We start from the raw sequence: 16132 nt of genomic DNA, 5'->3' as shown, positions 1-16132 counted from the left end.
ACTATTGTTTATATCGCTCGAAGTAAAATTGCAGCCATCACTGCAACAACAGCCCCAACCAACGCGAGAAGGACAAACACCTGCTGCCACCCATTGAACGGTCTTCTTTCAGCTTTGAGCATGGTGGAGATCTCTTCTTCTAACCTATCACCCATAGCAGTGAGCGAGAATTCCTGCTGCGCCCTATTCTTGCCAGCAAGAGCCATGCGCTGAAGGTCCTCCCGACTTAGTCCGTAAAGTGCCTTGTCCATCACAGCAGTCCACTCTTCATCTGCGTGAGCGTCGCGGAGCCAGCCCGTTTCACCCTCGACAATGGTCTCCAGTGGACCTCCAGTATTGGATGCTAGTACTGGGAGACCAACACGCATTGCTTCAACGGGTACAATTCCAAAATGTTCGTTGATCGGTGTGTAGAGAAGGAGCTTAGATTGCGCCAACAGGGTATCTTTGAATGCAGTAGGAACAGAAAGAAGGAAGAGGACATCAATGTTATCGGGGATTGAAAGCGCAGATACGACTGTCTTGGAGGTTGCAGTCTTCAACCCGAGACTGGTTGCGAGCTCATCCAGCTCTTGGTGGTAGTGAACATTCTCGTGGACACGGTTGTCGTAACCGCCTGCAAAATACCATGTTAGACTTTATACGAAACGTAAATCCATGCACAAGGTCTTACCAGCAATCACCAGCCGCGTCCCTTTCCTCTTCTCCGCTCCTAGTCCATTATAAGCGCGAATCGCCAACGCCATATCCTTCTTACGCTCGAAGCGGTTGATGCTGAGCAAAATCTTCTTCCCACCCCAGAGGGGGTCTTCCTCCGCTTTCTCGGGCACTGACACCGCGGAGTCCATATCGACACATGGATAAACCACCTCCACATCACCCAACTTATCCGAGCCAAAGACGTCACGCACGACCCCACGGGAGAACCTGGAGTTCGCAACAACCCGATCCGACGCGCTCATCGCCCATCCTTCAAACCAATCAAACGGGAACCGGTACAGGAGCTTCGCCAAGCGAAGAAGCGAGCCGCCCTCATCTCGGCGGGCAAGCAATTGATCCGGGAAATGGCAATAGAAGAGAATGCGTTGACGTCGGGACTGGCGCGGGCGGCCGAAAGACTTCAAAAATGGCACACAAGCTGGCAGCTGGTCCACAATGAAGATATCGTCGCTATCCTCATTGTCGGTGGTTGTGGTAGTTGTCTCCGGTGTCCCCCTTGTCCCAAGCTCGCCTAGTAGTGACACGGTAAGATGTAGCTGGCGCAGCGCAGCCATGAGGATGTGAAGTCGGCCGCAGACATGGGCGGGGAAGAGGGTGTTTCCGCGCACGCGGACGTCCAGCGTGCCATCGCGCGCCTCGTCGAAGCAGTGCGCCTTATCGCGGTGGGAGGTGTAGATCGTTACGCGGTGGCCTCGGTTCTGAAGGGCTAGGGCGACGTCGATTATTAGCCGCTCGGCACCACCAATACCCAGATCCGGGTGGATTATTGTCACATTGGACCGTTGGAGGCCCATGATGAGTTGTTTTTGGAGCTTGAAGATTGGAGCTGTCGCGACAAGCTTAAAGACACGTGGGGTAGACGCGTCATGTGATGCAAATATGCTACGACTTAGATGGCACTATTAGAGATGGTTCTTCATTAAGAATTGGGGTTTAGGGAGCAAGATCAGGGTTAAAACTATTCCTCATGACTATATCTCTCACATGGTGATATTATATATCTACCTACATACATGTCTACGGTAATCCAGCCGAAATGTACCGCTGCCACTTGGCTGGCAACTGACCGGGACCTTGCTCAGCCTCAACAGAAATCACTTCCCCAGGTTTTTGATTTCACTTCTTTATCTCTCACTTCTAGCAAATGAAACTACCAAATCCATACCATTTGTCCCTGCCACTTAGACCATCGCTTCCGTGACGTGCTTACTACCGAGACAAAACAATTTCGACGCCAACATACATTCGCAAGATCATTTCCGCCCTGTAGAAGGCTGTCCACGCAGCAAGGGGAAGGATTCAAGCGCAAGAATGAGCTGATACGCCACGGGCTGGTACATAGTCGGGATTATCCGTGCCCCTTTTGCCTAGGCCAACAATATAATTATCATCGACCAGACAACCTCCAGGTTCTCTCAACGCGTCCTCTTTGTAGCAGATGGGGTATAACCAAAGCGGAACTACAGAATAAATCAATAACAGAACTGAATCATTCATGGCATATCAAATGTATACCCTACAGCCTGAGCGAGATAGAAAATAAGCCGACATTGTGAACTTCATTGACAAGAATGTACGAAACAAGCAACTCAATATGAACGAGTGAGCACCCATATGAAATTCAAGCAGAGAAAAAGCGACAGAGGGCTAACAAGATCCCCCCGATTGCGACAAAGATTGAAAGCCGACGGAATGTACAATATCGAGGTTATTCAGCGTAGAGACAATAAAAAATTCGATGAAAAGATCTACCACCTGGTCATGAGGGATTCATGAGTGCTAGTAGGAAAAAAAAAAAAAAAAAAACAAAGAAAACAAGAGGAATATGTGGAGAACAGAGATAGAAAGGGGGTGTGTTAGGGCTATAGGACATGGTATTGACGGAATCGACGGGGGCAAGTGATAAAAACGTGAAAGCTCATAATACAGGGAATTGGGTGAGAAATTGATTGGAATCGAATAAGGGGGTATGAAACAAGGGCCGAAGAAAGATAAAAAAAAATATGAGAAGAAGTAACATAGAAGGTAAAACGGTGTACAACCAGAGAAAACGATAAAGACAGATGATAATGCGATTGCTTTTGATGCTGGGAAAGCTCAAGCTCGAGCAATGTCAGAGTCAAAAAAGCCTAGAAGCAGTTGAGGGTGCTTTTCTTCTTTTTCTTGTTGAGGGCGAGCATGCGCTCTTCGAGTTGAGCGCGCGCAGCCTCCGCTTCACGGCGGGCACTGCGCTCCTCTTCGACGGCCTGGAGGGACAGACGGGCAGAGCTGCGTTCCTTGCGGAGGGAGGATAGTTCATCCTCGAACCCCCAGGCCTTCTTCTTCCAGGCCTCGCAGTCATTCTTGACCTTGGTACTCTGGGCTTCAAGGTCGCCGAGGGCCTCTTCCAGGGTGGCGGTCAGCTGCTTCTCGGCGTACAGGTGCTTCTCGATTGTTCGAATTCGAGCTTCCTGGTCCTCGACTAGTTGGACGTTGGATAACTCTTTGCTGGCGTGTCGAGAGCTGGGCGGGGACACACTACCGTTGGAGTGAGAGGCGATGGTAGGGAGGGGAGGGAGAGGGATCGCCGGTGGAGGCGAGGGAAGAGAAGCAGCGGAGGAGCTCTTGCGGAGATTGGATGTGAGAGAGCTGCTGCGATCGTGGGACCCGTCGGAGTTTCCGGTATTCTTGATTTGAAGCTCAAGCTGCTCGATCCTTACTTGGTAAGTCTCGATATCGCCTTCGTAGATAACAATCTTGGCCTTAGCGTCTTCCAGGGCCTGATCACGCTCCTGCTGAATGATGGACAGACGGTTGTGGTGCTGATCGAAGCTGCTGGTAATTTGTTCCTCTAGCTCCTCCACGAGACGCACGCTCTTCTGCTTCTCGATCGTGATCTCCTCAACCAGTGCTTCCTTCTTCTTGACCTGTTCGTCCTTCTGGCGAAGGGTATCCTCCAGCGTAGCCACCAAGAGAGCCAGCTCATTAACCTTGGCGTCCTGGACGTTGTGCTTCTTGGTTATCTCGTCCAGGCGGCTCTCGGCGTCCGCGTTAGCCTCCAGCTGCTTGCGAAGGTCTTCATTGGTGCCCATGAGCTCAGCATACTTGTCTGAGAAGTGCTGTTTCTGGGTCAAAACGTCTTGGATCTGATCTGTCAAGTTTTCGGCTGAGACCTCGGAGTTGAGAAGAGTCGACACAGCCTTGAGCAGCTTGACCAACTCGTCACGAGACTCGGTAATTTCTTTCTGCAAAGTTGCCATGGACTGCTCATGCTCGGCATCCTTCTCGACGAGCCGAGCATCGTACTCGGCCTGGGCAGCAGCCTTAGTCCGCTCCTCCAACTCGACCAGTTCACGCTTGTGAGATTCCTGGAGGGCATCCAGCTTATTATTATGAGAATCAACAACCGATTTATGGGTAGAGATTTCCTGCTCAAGCTCGGCCATGCGAGAAGATAGACCCAAGTCAACGGCGCCGGTATTGGTCTCCTCTTCGATAGTGGTCTGCGAAGCCAGTTGATCCCGGGCCTCAGAGTGAGACCTTTCCAAACTGGCGATTGTAGCAAGCTGGGTAGCAATAGTAGACTTGTGATCCTCGATGTTCTTCATCAGGCTATCCACAAGTTCCTGCTGTTCGGCGCGGCCACCCTCAAGCTCTCGAGAAGCGCCTGCTTTCTCAGCAGAGTCCGTATCGGCGGCAGCACGCTCAGAGCGCATAGCAGCGACCGAAGCCAAAGCACCCTCCAGCTCAGCGAGAGTAGTAGTGAGCTGCGATTCCGAGGACTGGAGGGACTCCAAAGCACTCTTGTGCTTATCTTGCCACTCCGTGAGTTCTCCTTCCAGTGCACTGATCTTCCCGTCCTGCTCCTCAGCGCCAGCGTCCATTGCGCGGGTAGCGCTTTCTTGGGACTTCAAAAGACTCTTTAGAGAATCGATCTCGGTCAACAGCTCCTTTTGCCGAGATTCATGGGCGTCTCGAAGGTGGTTGATCTGCCTTTCCTGGGAGACGACCTGATCGCGCAGTTGCGACACCAGAGCCATGTCCACAGGTGAGGTACCCTGCAAACTCGACCGTTCTCTAGTCAGGCCAGAGATAATAGTCGCTTTCATTTCCATTTCTTTCTTAACGCCTTGGTTCTCAGCTTCAAGGGATTGGAGGCGCTCCATACGGCTTTGCAACTCGTGCATGGTTTGGTCCAAATGGTAATCGAAGTTGTGCATAGCGTCCGGCTTGTCAGCAAACTCCTCGGACGCAAGGAGCCGGAGACCGGTAAGGGCTCGGGTTGCACGGTCAACTCCTGACAGAAGGTTCTGGCTAGTCATGCGGCGGATCATTTTAAAACCGGGGGTTGCAGGGGGTGAGCTCGACTTGGCGCGTTGAGCCTCGGCCTTCAGTCTTTCGACCAGTCCAAGAATCTCTTCATGCTCGTTTTGCAACTCAGTGTATTTCTGGGTCATGAGCTTGGCACTCTCCTGATGCTCGGTGAGCATCTTGCGCATGCTTTCGGACTCTTCAGAGTCTACCTGACGGGTCGACAGCACATGCGGGGTTGAGGGTGTGGGCGAACTTGGCTTCGATCCGTCCTCATAGGATGCGCGCAAAGTAGATTGCTCCTCGACCGAGGATAATTCCGAAGAGAGTGATTGCGAGGATGATTGTTGTGGTCCAGCCTTCAAGGTCGGAGTGCCTCCATTTCCTAAAAAAGTCACCGGGCGCGGCGAAAGTTCATTTTGGACGTCGGGTGCCGGGTGGCGGGCTTCATCCATTTTATCCTGGCGAAGCTCTTCAAGGGCCTTGAGAGCTTGCTCGTACTTGGATTCGAGATTTTCAAAGTCACCAATGGTGTTCTCATGCTGCAGGCGCAGGTCGAAAAGCTCCTGGGTGACAGCCTCAAGCTTGTCGGCAACGAACTTGGACTGGGCGGGACTTGCGTGGGGTTCCTCACGAAGAGACTCCGAGCGACGTGCCTCCAGCTTGCTGGTCACGGTTTCCAAGACCTTCAAGTCCTCACCCGTCTCGTGCTCGGATTCTCCAATGGATTCAAGCTCGGCCTCGACGGTCGGCTCGACAAGATCCTCATCTGATTCCGGAATGGCTGTCTCAACTGCTTCGCTGAGAACGTCGAGAGAGGGCGTGTGTCTATGAGAGGTCTGGATATTCCTGGGCTGGTGATAGTGTGGGTAGTCAATGCCATTAGCACCATCGTTTCTATCCCCACCATCTTGTTGGTCCAGCTCGCCGAGTAGGCGGTCTAGCTGCCCGAGGCCTCGCTGGCGCTCAATGACATGTTCCAAACGCATCACCTCGCGCTGCATAAGTTCCATGTCCTGGTCACCCTCCGCAAGTCGTTCTTCAAGCGTCGAGATGTATTCCTCGCAGCTGGCTTCGCTGTCGCGGGCCCGGCTCAATTCTTTGCGCAATTCGGCAACAATAGCAGCGTGCTTCTCTTCTCCTGTAGAGTGACCATCAAGCTTAGACTCCAACTCGTGGAGATAGTTCTCAGTGTTGAGTTCCCGGTCCGTCAGCTTCTGGACACGGGTCTGAAGCTGTTCCTTGACAGTCTCGATATAGGCGCACTTAGTCTCACGCTCGAGTAAATCACTCTCCGTGATAGAGAGGGAGGCGCGTGTTTCAGAGAGCGAAGACTCCAAGCTTTGGATGGTCTTTTCGTACTCCAGGACCATTTGCTCCACAGACTCAGCAAAGGACTTGGACCTCTGCATTCTCTCGACGGAGTTCTTCCCAATTTCGGAGGTTGCGTCGTCCATCTCGCCGTTGGGATGCGACTGCGAATCATTGGCCATATTCGAAATCAGCTTGGCGTGGCGCTGGCTGAGAGAATTGTAGCTTTCTTGAATGTCCAACAACTGATTCTGCAAGTGCTTTTCACGTTCGTTCTTGCGTTCACCTCGTTCGGTGGATCCTCCTTCACGTCGCTCAGATCCTTCAGAGTTGCGGATCTGTAGGCGCAAGAAAGATATCTCGGACTTGAGCCGCTCAATCAAAGCCTGCTTGTCGCCGTCGTCTGCAATTTGTTGAATGTGGGGTTTGCTCTGAATAGCTCGGGCTCGCTGAGCATAGGAGATTGTGTTCAAAGTCTCGCTGAGGTGGAACTCGGCAGGAGTTACACAAGCAATCATGTACGTGTAAGCGTTTCCACCGAGTGAATCCTGGAGTAGTCGGGTAAGCTTTGAGTCACGGTAGGAGACGTGAGAACCCTGTTGGCGTGACGAGAGTTGGGAGATGACTTTTCCGAGTGCAGCCAAACCCGCGTTAATAGAGATACCCTCCTTCGCGCGTTCTCCAGAGGCACCGGTGTTCTTCAGCCGTTCGCTTCCCGCTAGATCCACGAAATGCAGTTTGCTATCAACAGTTATTGATTCCCCGGCGTGGAATGTGTCGACTGGCATCGACATGCGCTTCTCTTTTATGGGGCTCGGGGCCGCGTGATTTGGTGAAGACTTGCGCTGCACAAGGTTTAAGCTGAAGACGGCATGCGAGCGCGATGATTTGGCGTTAATTGCCGTGGAGTCTGTTTGACGGATGGTCGAGCCAAAGTTCAGGGCACCGATCAGATCGTCAAATGAGTTAATGTTGACTTGGTGTAACCCAGTCAGAATAATGCGGCCCTTGGTATCTTCACGAATCGTAACGTTGCTGCGATCGTTTGCGGCGGTCGATTCGGGAAGGAGCAAATCTCTTAGGTGCTCATTATAGATCTGTGGAACAATAATCAGAACAATGCCACACCAGCAGTTTCCTAAAAATAAAATAAAAGCGCACCTCCACATATGTAGCCTTCAGCTGCCAGGTCTTATCTTTTTCCTGATTCAACTTCCCAAAGCTTGCGGCGGAAGTCATTGAATATCGTTGGGGTGTTCGGAGGCCAGTAGTCGAGTGCGAACCGGTCCGATTATGTTTTGAGGGGCCGTCTAATTTATCAAATAAGACCTGTGCAGCACGGGGGATGATACCTAAATCAAGATGAACGCACACACGGTTAGTCCCTGGGTTGATTGGTAAACCAGCATATTTCAAACTCACCCATATCCTGCATGTTATTCTGGTTAATGGGACCCGAGGTACCCATTGTGAAGGACTTTCCCGCGCCGGACTGGCCATATGCCATAATCGAGACATTATATCCCTGGACAAACGAGTCGACACTATCACTGACATATTCCCAGACACCCTCCTGTTCGGTAGTTTCAGGGAAAACTCGATCGAACACAAATAGTTTGCGCCCAGCGGATACGTCAACGGCCAGACTAGTTGGCGCGGTGACCTGAACCGTGGATTTCTGGAATCGCTGAGGAATTAATTCATAACCAGGATCGGTTGGTTTCAGCGGAGGTCGCACACGGACAGCTGCGGTCGGTCAGTGATGAATTTAGTTGCCGGCTGATGTTGTGTTTTCTTTATTGCAGGTACCGGGTGACCATGGAAGGGGGGAAATCAGGGGAAGAATCCAAAGAATTCACATACCGACTTTAACTGCAGTCTTGCCATCCTCATCAGACGCACGACTTCCACCTTGTCTGCTGCTCATACTTAATCGACTGGTACTACGCGGAGTGCGCATGACAGCACTGATGGGACGCGGGGGTGCGCCAGTGGGCGATGCTGGCGGTGAGACGGTCATTTCTCTCCCTAATATCCCCAGGAGAACCACACCAGGTGGAATAGAAATAAAAGGAATTCGAAGTGTTAATCGATAGGCGTAGTCATGAGGCGTAGAATAAGGAGATGTCTGGAATGTGGAGAGAGAAGTGTCAGTCTCCTTGTTTCCCTTATTTTTTTTTTCTCTATCGATAAGAACACAACCACAACGCGTACCTGTTCCTTCTGTAATAGGAGAAAGTAGGGAGGTAGAATACGGTAGAATTTGACAAAATATGGAAAGATGCTGGAGTAATTGACCACCGTGCACCCGCTTAGAATAGTTTAGCGTTTTAATTAAGATGAAGGACGATTTTGTCTTTTCCAAAAGGGGGAAGTTGTCTTTTTTTTTTACTTTTTTAGTTCAGGGGTTGACATCTTCTACTATCCAATGAATGTACTTACTCCGTACTGTCTACCAAGGTTCAACTGCTTTTCTTTATTGTATTTCGGGGTATATTGTACGTTCGGGTACCACACCCTATTAAACCTTGGAATTGTCTCCTTTTCTGTAAATACTCCGGGCACATGGTTCAATAGTGTCATGCCTTACATCGGTCCTCCGATGCGAACTAGCAAACATATGCCTTTCAAAGCTCTTATCTCCACTGAGAATAAATTAAAAAAAAAAAGCCGAGTGTCTCGAACCTCCACGTTGTGTCCGTTCGTTTCAGGTTTGCTTTTTAGCTTCAACAGGGTACATTTCGAGGGGGGGGGGGGGGCTGAAAGGAACCATCCAGCCTCAATTTTCCTTGAAATCCTCCCAATCGGCCATCTTCATGGGTCTCTGAGTGTCGATCGCTGCGCGTTCACTTCCAGATGGAGCCTAATCAGGTCAAAGACGGGCCAGCCAAACCAATCCAGTAGTTCGTTGGCACCCGGGATCCACTCCAATTGACCGCGATGCGGAGACTGAGGTTCATCGCTTGATGTCCACCGCTATATCAACCGGATTTTACTCCGTCTACAATATATGTACAACATACTCCGGACCAAGCAGGATGTCTAAAAGCTTGAACCGTTCAGCTAGGAAACTGTTATTTAGCTGGGATGCTCTATAATTGGCCCTAATTTATCCCGAACCTGACATGTTTAATCATCCATTTTGTCATCCACGTGGAAATTGCGCTGAAACAAGGGGATACATATTTGGGACTTTTTTAACTTTGGTTCCTGGATTTTGAAAAAAGGTCCACTATCATCAGAGAAACCGTTGAAGGATCGCCAATGGCTTTTTTTTTTCTTTTCCTCGATTTCTGGGCTAATAAACCCCGTTGCATTGCATTGCATATGCCAGAACCCGAACCCTAAGACCTTGTCAACAGAGCACCATAACAAATTTCTGCGTTCACCACCTGACATGGAGTGTTTCAAGTCCTTCAATGTCCATCCGTTCTTGAATTCCTTTATACAAATAGAAGTCTCACCAATATAAAATGAACCCTTATAATAATTATAATAAGTACCTCATACAAAGCATCTACGGCATCTCTACAAAAAAAGCATCTACATCGTCGACAACTCCACAGTGATATTGTTGGCCGGGTACCACCTCGACGATATCCGCACCGATGAAGTTGAGCCCGCGGTATCGTACTTCTCAGTGTAGCTGGCCAGGCATCGGAAGTAGGTTAGATTACCGAGGGTCGAGATTGCAGAAAAAGCCAACTCGGCCGTTGGTTTTCAGTCAGAAAGTACATTTCAGGCATGTAGGTAGTGTTCTCACTAGTGTACCACCATTGCCTGGTAGTGTGTCTAACCAGAGCTATTGGTATGGACCAGCGAGCTGGGGCTGGCGGTGATCACAAGTGATGTAGCCAGACAGAGAGGGCAAGCAAACCCACCACCCAAGAGATCATTGCATTGCCGTCAAAGTAATGAAATAAGATACCAGTAGCTAAGACATAATCAGTGTGAATGTAAGCTGTTAATCATGACAGCTTGGAATGCAGCGTTCTTCTGGGAGTTATATCCTCCACTCCAGAGTGTCTCTAAATATCAAAGTTCTATGCAACATATACCGGATTTCATGTGTGAGCCGCCACCCCAAGCAGATCACCACAATTAATGTTGCATTGTCCTGCTCATCTTGGAAGTATCCACGACCAACTAATGGGCCTTCAATCAGCAGCTCACCGGGCGCTCCCAAGGGCATGACCCGGTCTAGATTTGCATGATCAACAATCCAGAGTAGAGGTCCAGAAGCTGGGTCAAGCTGACTATTGCAAACCCTTGGAAACTCTGAACGCGAGATGCCGATCCAGCGCTCAGATGGGCCGAAGGTAGCAATTAAGTGAACTACCGCCATCTCCAAAACACATAGTAAATGTGATAGAGTGTAGCTTCATGTTTCAACCACGACAATTCAATCTAATTTCCGCTGTCGGTAGATAGGTAATAATAAACATTTGTAGTAGCATGTATCAATTTTGAAGCAATCGAGCACTTACAATTGCCATATCGGAAATTACGTCGCCGGACTCTTAAAATATATATTTCTCAAACAATAGATCATTAAATTCTTCGAACCTCCCTAGAGTGACCAGATATCACATAAAAGCCATCAGGCTAAAAAGAAAAGTTCCTATAGACGACAATTTTTGAGATATCAAGTTTTAATCTATCGCATTTACTATCTGTTCTGGAGATGGTAGCTCGCTGTGAAATACGTTACAACATACATTTCGCCTAGTCAATATGCTTGCACATGATGTCGCCCAACTTTCCTCTCGTTACCTAGATCTGGACACGATTGTTAAGGCACCTCCATTTTTACTTCCTACGCGCAATTTTGGGATCGATATTGGAGATACAGAGAGGTTTCGTTGGCTACGACCAGATGTCTTCTTCCATCTTCAGTAAATTCCCTTTAGGGAATATGTACTATACCTAGCTTATTGTTGAAGCATTATAGAATACAGGCTTGGTTAGAGGTACATTATACACTATACAAGACATGATTTACCTCAACCTAAGCCGGGAAACGGGGGAGAAGGAATGCAAGACTATGAAATCCTTGTCGGTTGACATGCTGTCCAGCATCGGAGGTATAACGGGATTGAAGCGTTTTATTCTTATTTGGCATGATTATTTTGAGTACAATGGCAACTTTAACGTGACACAGATGACAACGTTGAAACATAGTAATCAATATATGTATTCGAAATGAGTTTTCTACGCTCCACATGTCGGAAGGAAGAGTTCACAACCAGTAGATAAATTTCAAGGAGAATGCAAATGTATATCCGCTCAACCGAGATAAATATATAAATTAAAGTACACCAAAAACCCAAAAAGTAACTCACAATTCCTCACGCTCGGTAGCCACAGAAGTTTCCTCCTTCGATGTTTGGATGCCTGAGATACCGTAGACGGTGATGAACGCCATGCCAAGGAAAGCGGACACACAAGAGAAAACCATTGCGACAATTCCCTTCGCCGTGAATCCGGCAGGTAGCCACGGAAGCTGCTTATTTTCACCGGTCAGGTCAAGCAGATCCTCCGTGTTAGCGGCAGCATTTCCCTCGTAGGATATGTTGCCAACTTTGCAGATGTTAATTTCGCTCTCCGTCAGCGACATTTGCTGTTGGATCTGCTTCGGGGCTTCGATGAATACCATCGCCAAGCCCTGTGACAAATGCCAATCGACGTGGCAGTGGAATATCCAAACACCAGGGTTATCGGCGACGAACCGGACAACGAAGTTACCCTGGGGTGGGGCGACGAAGGTATCTCGGCGAGCAGGGTATTTCGGGAAGCTACTGGAGGGATTCTCGGTGGCATTATAAGGGAGTGGGTCACCTTGGGCGTAGTCATAGAAAGAAGGACCATATGACGGAGTGCGACTGACGAGTTGGAAGTTGTGCCCGTGCAAGTGGAAGGGGTGTGATCCGGTGTCCAGGTTATTGAGGACGACCTCAATGACAGCGTTGTGCTCAAAAATGAACGGATGCGTGTATTCTCCGTAGACCGCCGGGTTTGTGGCGTAATCCCCGGATGTGAGGACAGTGTATAAGGTCGGAACCTTGGGTCTCGTGTAGGAGATATTGTTGAAGAATGCATAACCCGCACCGTCATTCAAATTGTCCATAATAACATCAACCTGAACAATCATATCAGGGTCTGGGAGGAGCTCCATCCGATCGTGAGGAACAAGCTTCATGTCATCGTATGGAATAAGGTCGGAGGCAACATCCACCTTCATCACAGCTTGTGGATGTGCCGCACTGCTGTTGTACTCGAGCCAATTGGTTTGATTGAGCTGAAGAGAAGGATCGATTACATCTAGTAAAAGTGAGTCGGCAACCATCACGATCGGATAGTTTTTATCCGTAGAATTCTTCATGGTGACCAAGATGGCATAACGTTGCGCAACGGCGATATAAAGTGTATCGGCCTCTTGCGCGTCAACGTATACTCCATCGATTTCAACAATGCGGAACGTGTGATCTTCGATATAGAAATACTGCGCCACAAAGGCACCAATATTGATCAATCGCATCAAATAGGTCTTTCCAGCTTCGACAGGAATGTTGGTGTTCAAAGTGTCATTGAAGAGGAAGGAATCCGGAACAGGCTCAGCTCCCGTCGGGTTTTCAACGCGAATGAACGGAATGTCCTCAACAAGCTCATGGTACCAATCACTCATCGTAACGGTAACTTCATGATCATACATGTCGTTGAAATATGCGTCATCATCGTGCACAATCAGAGCCTGTCGATAGCCGTCCGGGTAGCAGGCGTCGGTATGGCAGTGGTACCAGTAAGTACCATTTTGGGGGATGGTGAAGTTGTAGGTAATGGAGGAACCAGGAGCGACTGGGCATTGGGTAACCATCGACGGACCATCCATATTATTGGTACCATTTTGGAACATACCATGCCAATGGATGGAAGTCTCCTTGTCCCCAAGCCCGTTATACATATTGACAATCAGGCGATCGCCCTTGTCTACCTCAATGACAGGTAGCGGCCACTGGCCGTTGATACCCACCACCTTGCGCTCATGAAGGCCATCAGGGTTTGCATTGACCCAGGTGACATTGAAATCCAGATTCACCGTCTTCGCTTGACAGGACTGCACAAGAAGTAGTACTGCCGTAAGGCGAATCAGCATTCTATGAAAGATAGCCATGCTTTGAGATTTCGCCTGGTTTCGCCTGGTTTCGCCTGGGAGGAAGTGGGAGAAGAATTTCCGGATTCCGGACGAAAAGAGAGAGCGAACAAAAAAGACTAGCTGTGGAACGGAGGCTTGTAACAATGCTAGCGCAATACAAGATTGATAAGTGGGAAGTTAATCCATCCCGATTATCTTAATCAATCTGGGTCCAAACCGTGGGAAGCTTAGAAGAGATTTTCATGCTAATCAGATGTAACCCGGAAGTCTATTGCATATCCACGTGTGAGGTTGTCAATTTTCCATTGGTTTAGTTCCAGGTGTACCCTGGTGGGGGAGAGCCATAGCGTGAAATGGAGTTTGCTTTATCAATCGTAGGCGAATCAAAGAGTCACGAACTTGTGCTCACTTGCCAAATTGGGAGAACATGGTATGATCGTTATCTCTTCCGGTGGGGTATAGTTGCGAGCCAAACGAACTTAGGTGGCTGGACCCTAGAACATGTGATGGTACATGCCTTTAAGACATATCCACTGCCACCAATCATAACGCTAAACGCTTAGGAAAAGCTTTCCTTACGGATACGGGTGAGCTTACAAAAGGCTAAGCTCAACCGGATAAATACAGAGTGGGTCGTCAGACGCTTGTTCACAAGGTCATAGCATCTGTAATTTTGAATTTTTGAAATTCCAACAATACAGAGTATGTTTTGGTAACCGGGTTACAAGCGGCCTTATCCAGGTGCTCCTTGACTTTCTTGCGACTTGATTCTTTGAATCTCTTCTCCTTCACAGTCATACAGATCAAGCATCATGGGTAGTAATAAGGTTTTTGCTGTCACCGGTATAGTTCATGCACTGCTTTTTGGAAAATGCAATCGCTTATCAACTCGGTTCAGTGTTTTTCATTTGTTTTCGAGAATGTCTCGAGACGACAGTGGTTGTGTCAGTCCTACTGGCTTTCTTGAAGCAGTCGCTCTACGAGAGTGATCGCCCCACGTATAAAAGACTGGTGAAACAAGTATGTGTGACCGACTCTCACAATGCCATTCAAGTCCATTGGCTAAAAGGAAACAGGTCTGGCTGGGATGCGGCTTAGGACTATTTATTTGTCTCGCAGTCGGCGCAGGCATGATCGGTGGTTTTTACGGCCTCGGAACAGATACTTTCTCTAGCACTGAGGATATTTGGGAGGGTGTTCTGGGAATCATCGCATCGATAATTATCACGATTATGGGTGCGGCCCTGCTGCGCGTGTCTAAACTTCAAGACAAATGGCGTGTCAAGCTCGCCAAGGCCCTCCAAACCGAGCATGATCCTAATGAGACAAGGAAGGGTCGCGTCAAGAGATGGTTGGAGAAATACTCTATGTTTATCCTGCCATTTATCACCGTTCTCCGTGAGGGCCTCGAGGCCGTTGTCTATGTCGGTGGTGTTGGATTAGGGCTTCCTGCCACTTCGTTCCCCTTGGCCGTCGTCTGCGGCCTTTTGGCCGGTATCGCAGTGGGCTATATTATCTACCGGTATGTCGATTCAATTGCCCTTGAGAAAGATACAGGGCTAACACACCGATAGAGGTGGACGACAGACTTCGATGCAGATATTCTTGATTATTTCCACCTGCTTCCTCTACCTCGTTGCCGCCGGTCTTTTCTCGCGAGGTGTCTGGTACTTGGAGAACAATGCCTGGAACCATATTATCGGAGGCGACGCATCGGAGACTGGCTCTGGTGCCGGGTCCTACGATATCCGACAGAGTGTCTGGCACGTGAACTGCTGTAACCCAGAGATAGGAGGTGGCGGCGGTTGGGGTATCTTCAACGCGCTTCTTGGTTGGACCAATTCCGCCGACTATGGCTCCGTGATCGCTTACAACTTATACTGGATCTGTGTCATGATCGGCTACGGGCTGATGTTCTACCGTGAGAAGCGCGGAGCTATTCCTGTCATTGACCCGGCTATGAACAGAGTCGCAAGGGCCAAGGCCAGAGCCAGAGCCTTTATCCTGCGCCGTCCCTATGAAGATCCGACAACACCCGTGGAGACAACATTACCCGCTGATACGACCGTTCCTGTTTCGGAGAAACGTGCAGAGACTGGTGTCTTGGCTCTTTAAGATTTAATCAGTCGAGACGGATAGAGCGGTTCCAATATCGGAGGGGGTATATGGGCGAGAGGGGAGACTTCAGCGGGGCCACTGGGCGAACGCAGGGTCATTGGGCGAGTGGGCCGGAGAAAACGAAAACGAGGAGCTTTCAAGGTTTACTTTTTGTAAATTGAAAAACCTTGAATTATTTTCAAATGTGAACTAGAACTAGTAATTTTTACCATTTCTGCCAAGCGGCACTAAGCTTTCATGCAGGGCCTCTCGGGGTCTTGGTGTCTCGGTGGGCAGAGCGTACTTCCCCACCGGAGCAGCCGAATCCATATGTTCTATGGGTCAAAAGGTGGTCGAGATGTTTTCTCTAACACATCTAATACAAGGCTTCTTGGAAGCAGATAATCTCACTAAGCGCCGAAAACATGAATTTTTCCGACGACTTGACCAGCCTAGTGAGGGATCCGAAACATCAACCCATAGTATTTAACTGATTGATAATCTTATCGTAATACGGTGGCTATACCTAGTTAGGTACGTAAGTACCCGCTCAACCGATTC

The 16132-nt window shown here is 49.1% G+C and overlaps 4 protein-coding genes across 4 annotated transcripts; 1 reads left to right on the top strand and 3 right to left on the bottom strand.

The window, feature by feature from the left end:
* Window positions 1–8: 8 nt before the first annotated feature.
* N7537_003911 (GDP-Man:Man(1)GlcNAc(2)-PP-dolichol alpha-1,3-mannosyltransferase) lies at window positions 9–1619 on the bottom strand (the record flags this gene model as incomplete). The annotated part of the gene is made up of 2 exons (XM_056894969.1): window positions 9–616; window positions 674–1619. Coding segments are annotated over 2 exons (1554 nt in total), but the record flags the coding sequence as incomplete, so codon positions are not given.
* A 1230-nt stretch (window positions 1620–2849) lies between these two features.
* Window positions 2850–8341, bottom strand: N7537_003910 (uncharacterized protein; the record flags this gene model as incomplete). Its single annotated transcript, XM_056894968.1, has 4 exons — window positions 2850–7418; window positions 7483–7673; window positions 7744–8067; window positions 8185–8341. 4 exons carry the CDS (start codon window positions 8339–8341, stop codon window positions 2850–2852), a joined length of 5241 nt encoding a protein of 1746 aa, XP_056754716.1.
* A 3318-nt stretch (window positions 8342–11659) lies between these two features.
* On the bottom strand, window positions 11660–13474 carry fetC (putative ferrooxidoreductase Fet3; the record flags this gene model as incomplete). Its single annotated transcript, XM_056894967.1, has 1 exon — window positions 11660–13474. One exon carries the CDS (start codon window positions 13472–13474, stop codon window positions 11660–11662), a length of 1815 nt encoding a protein of 604 aa, XP_056754715.1.
* Window positions 13475–14286: 812 nt separating this feature from the next.
* N7537_003908 (FTR1 family protein) lies at window positions 14287–15589 on the top strand (the record flags this gene model as incomplete). Its single annotated transcript, XM_056894966.1, has 4 exons — window positions 14287–14317; window positions 14373–14494; window positions 14551–14996; window positions 15049–15589. The coding sequence occupies 4 exons, from the start codon at window positions 14287–14289 to the stop codon at window positions 15587–15589; spliced, it is 1140 nt and encodes a 379-aa protein (XP_056754714.1).
* Window positions 15590–16132: the final 543 nt, after the last annotated feature.

This window comes from Penicillium hordei (genome assembly GCF_028827395.1).
Source record: "Penicillium hordei strain IBT 12815 chromosome Unknown utg000002l_segment0_segment0, whole genome shotgun sequence".
Lineage (NCBI taxonomy): Eukaryota > Fungi > Ascomycota > Eurotiomycetes > Eurotiales > Aspergillaceae > Penicillium > Penicillium hordei.
The sequence above is the reverse complement of the archived record's forward strand: the minus strand, read 5'-3'. Positions and strand labels throughout refer to the sequence as shown.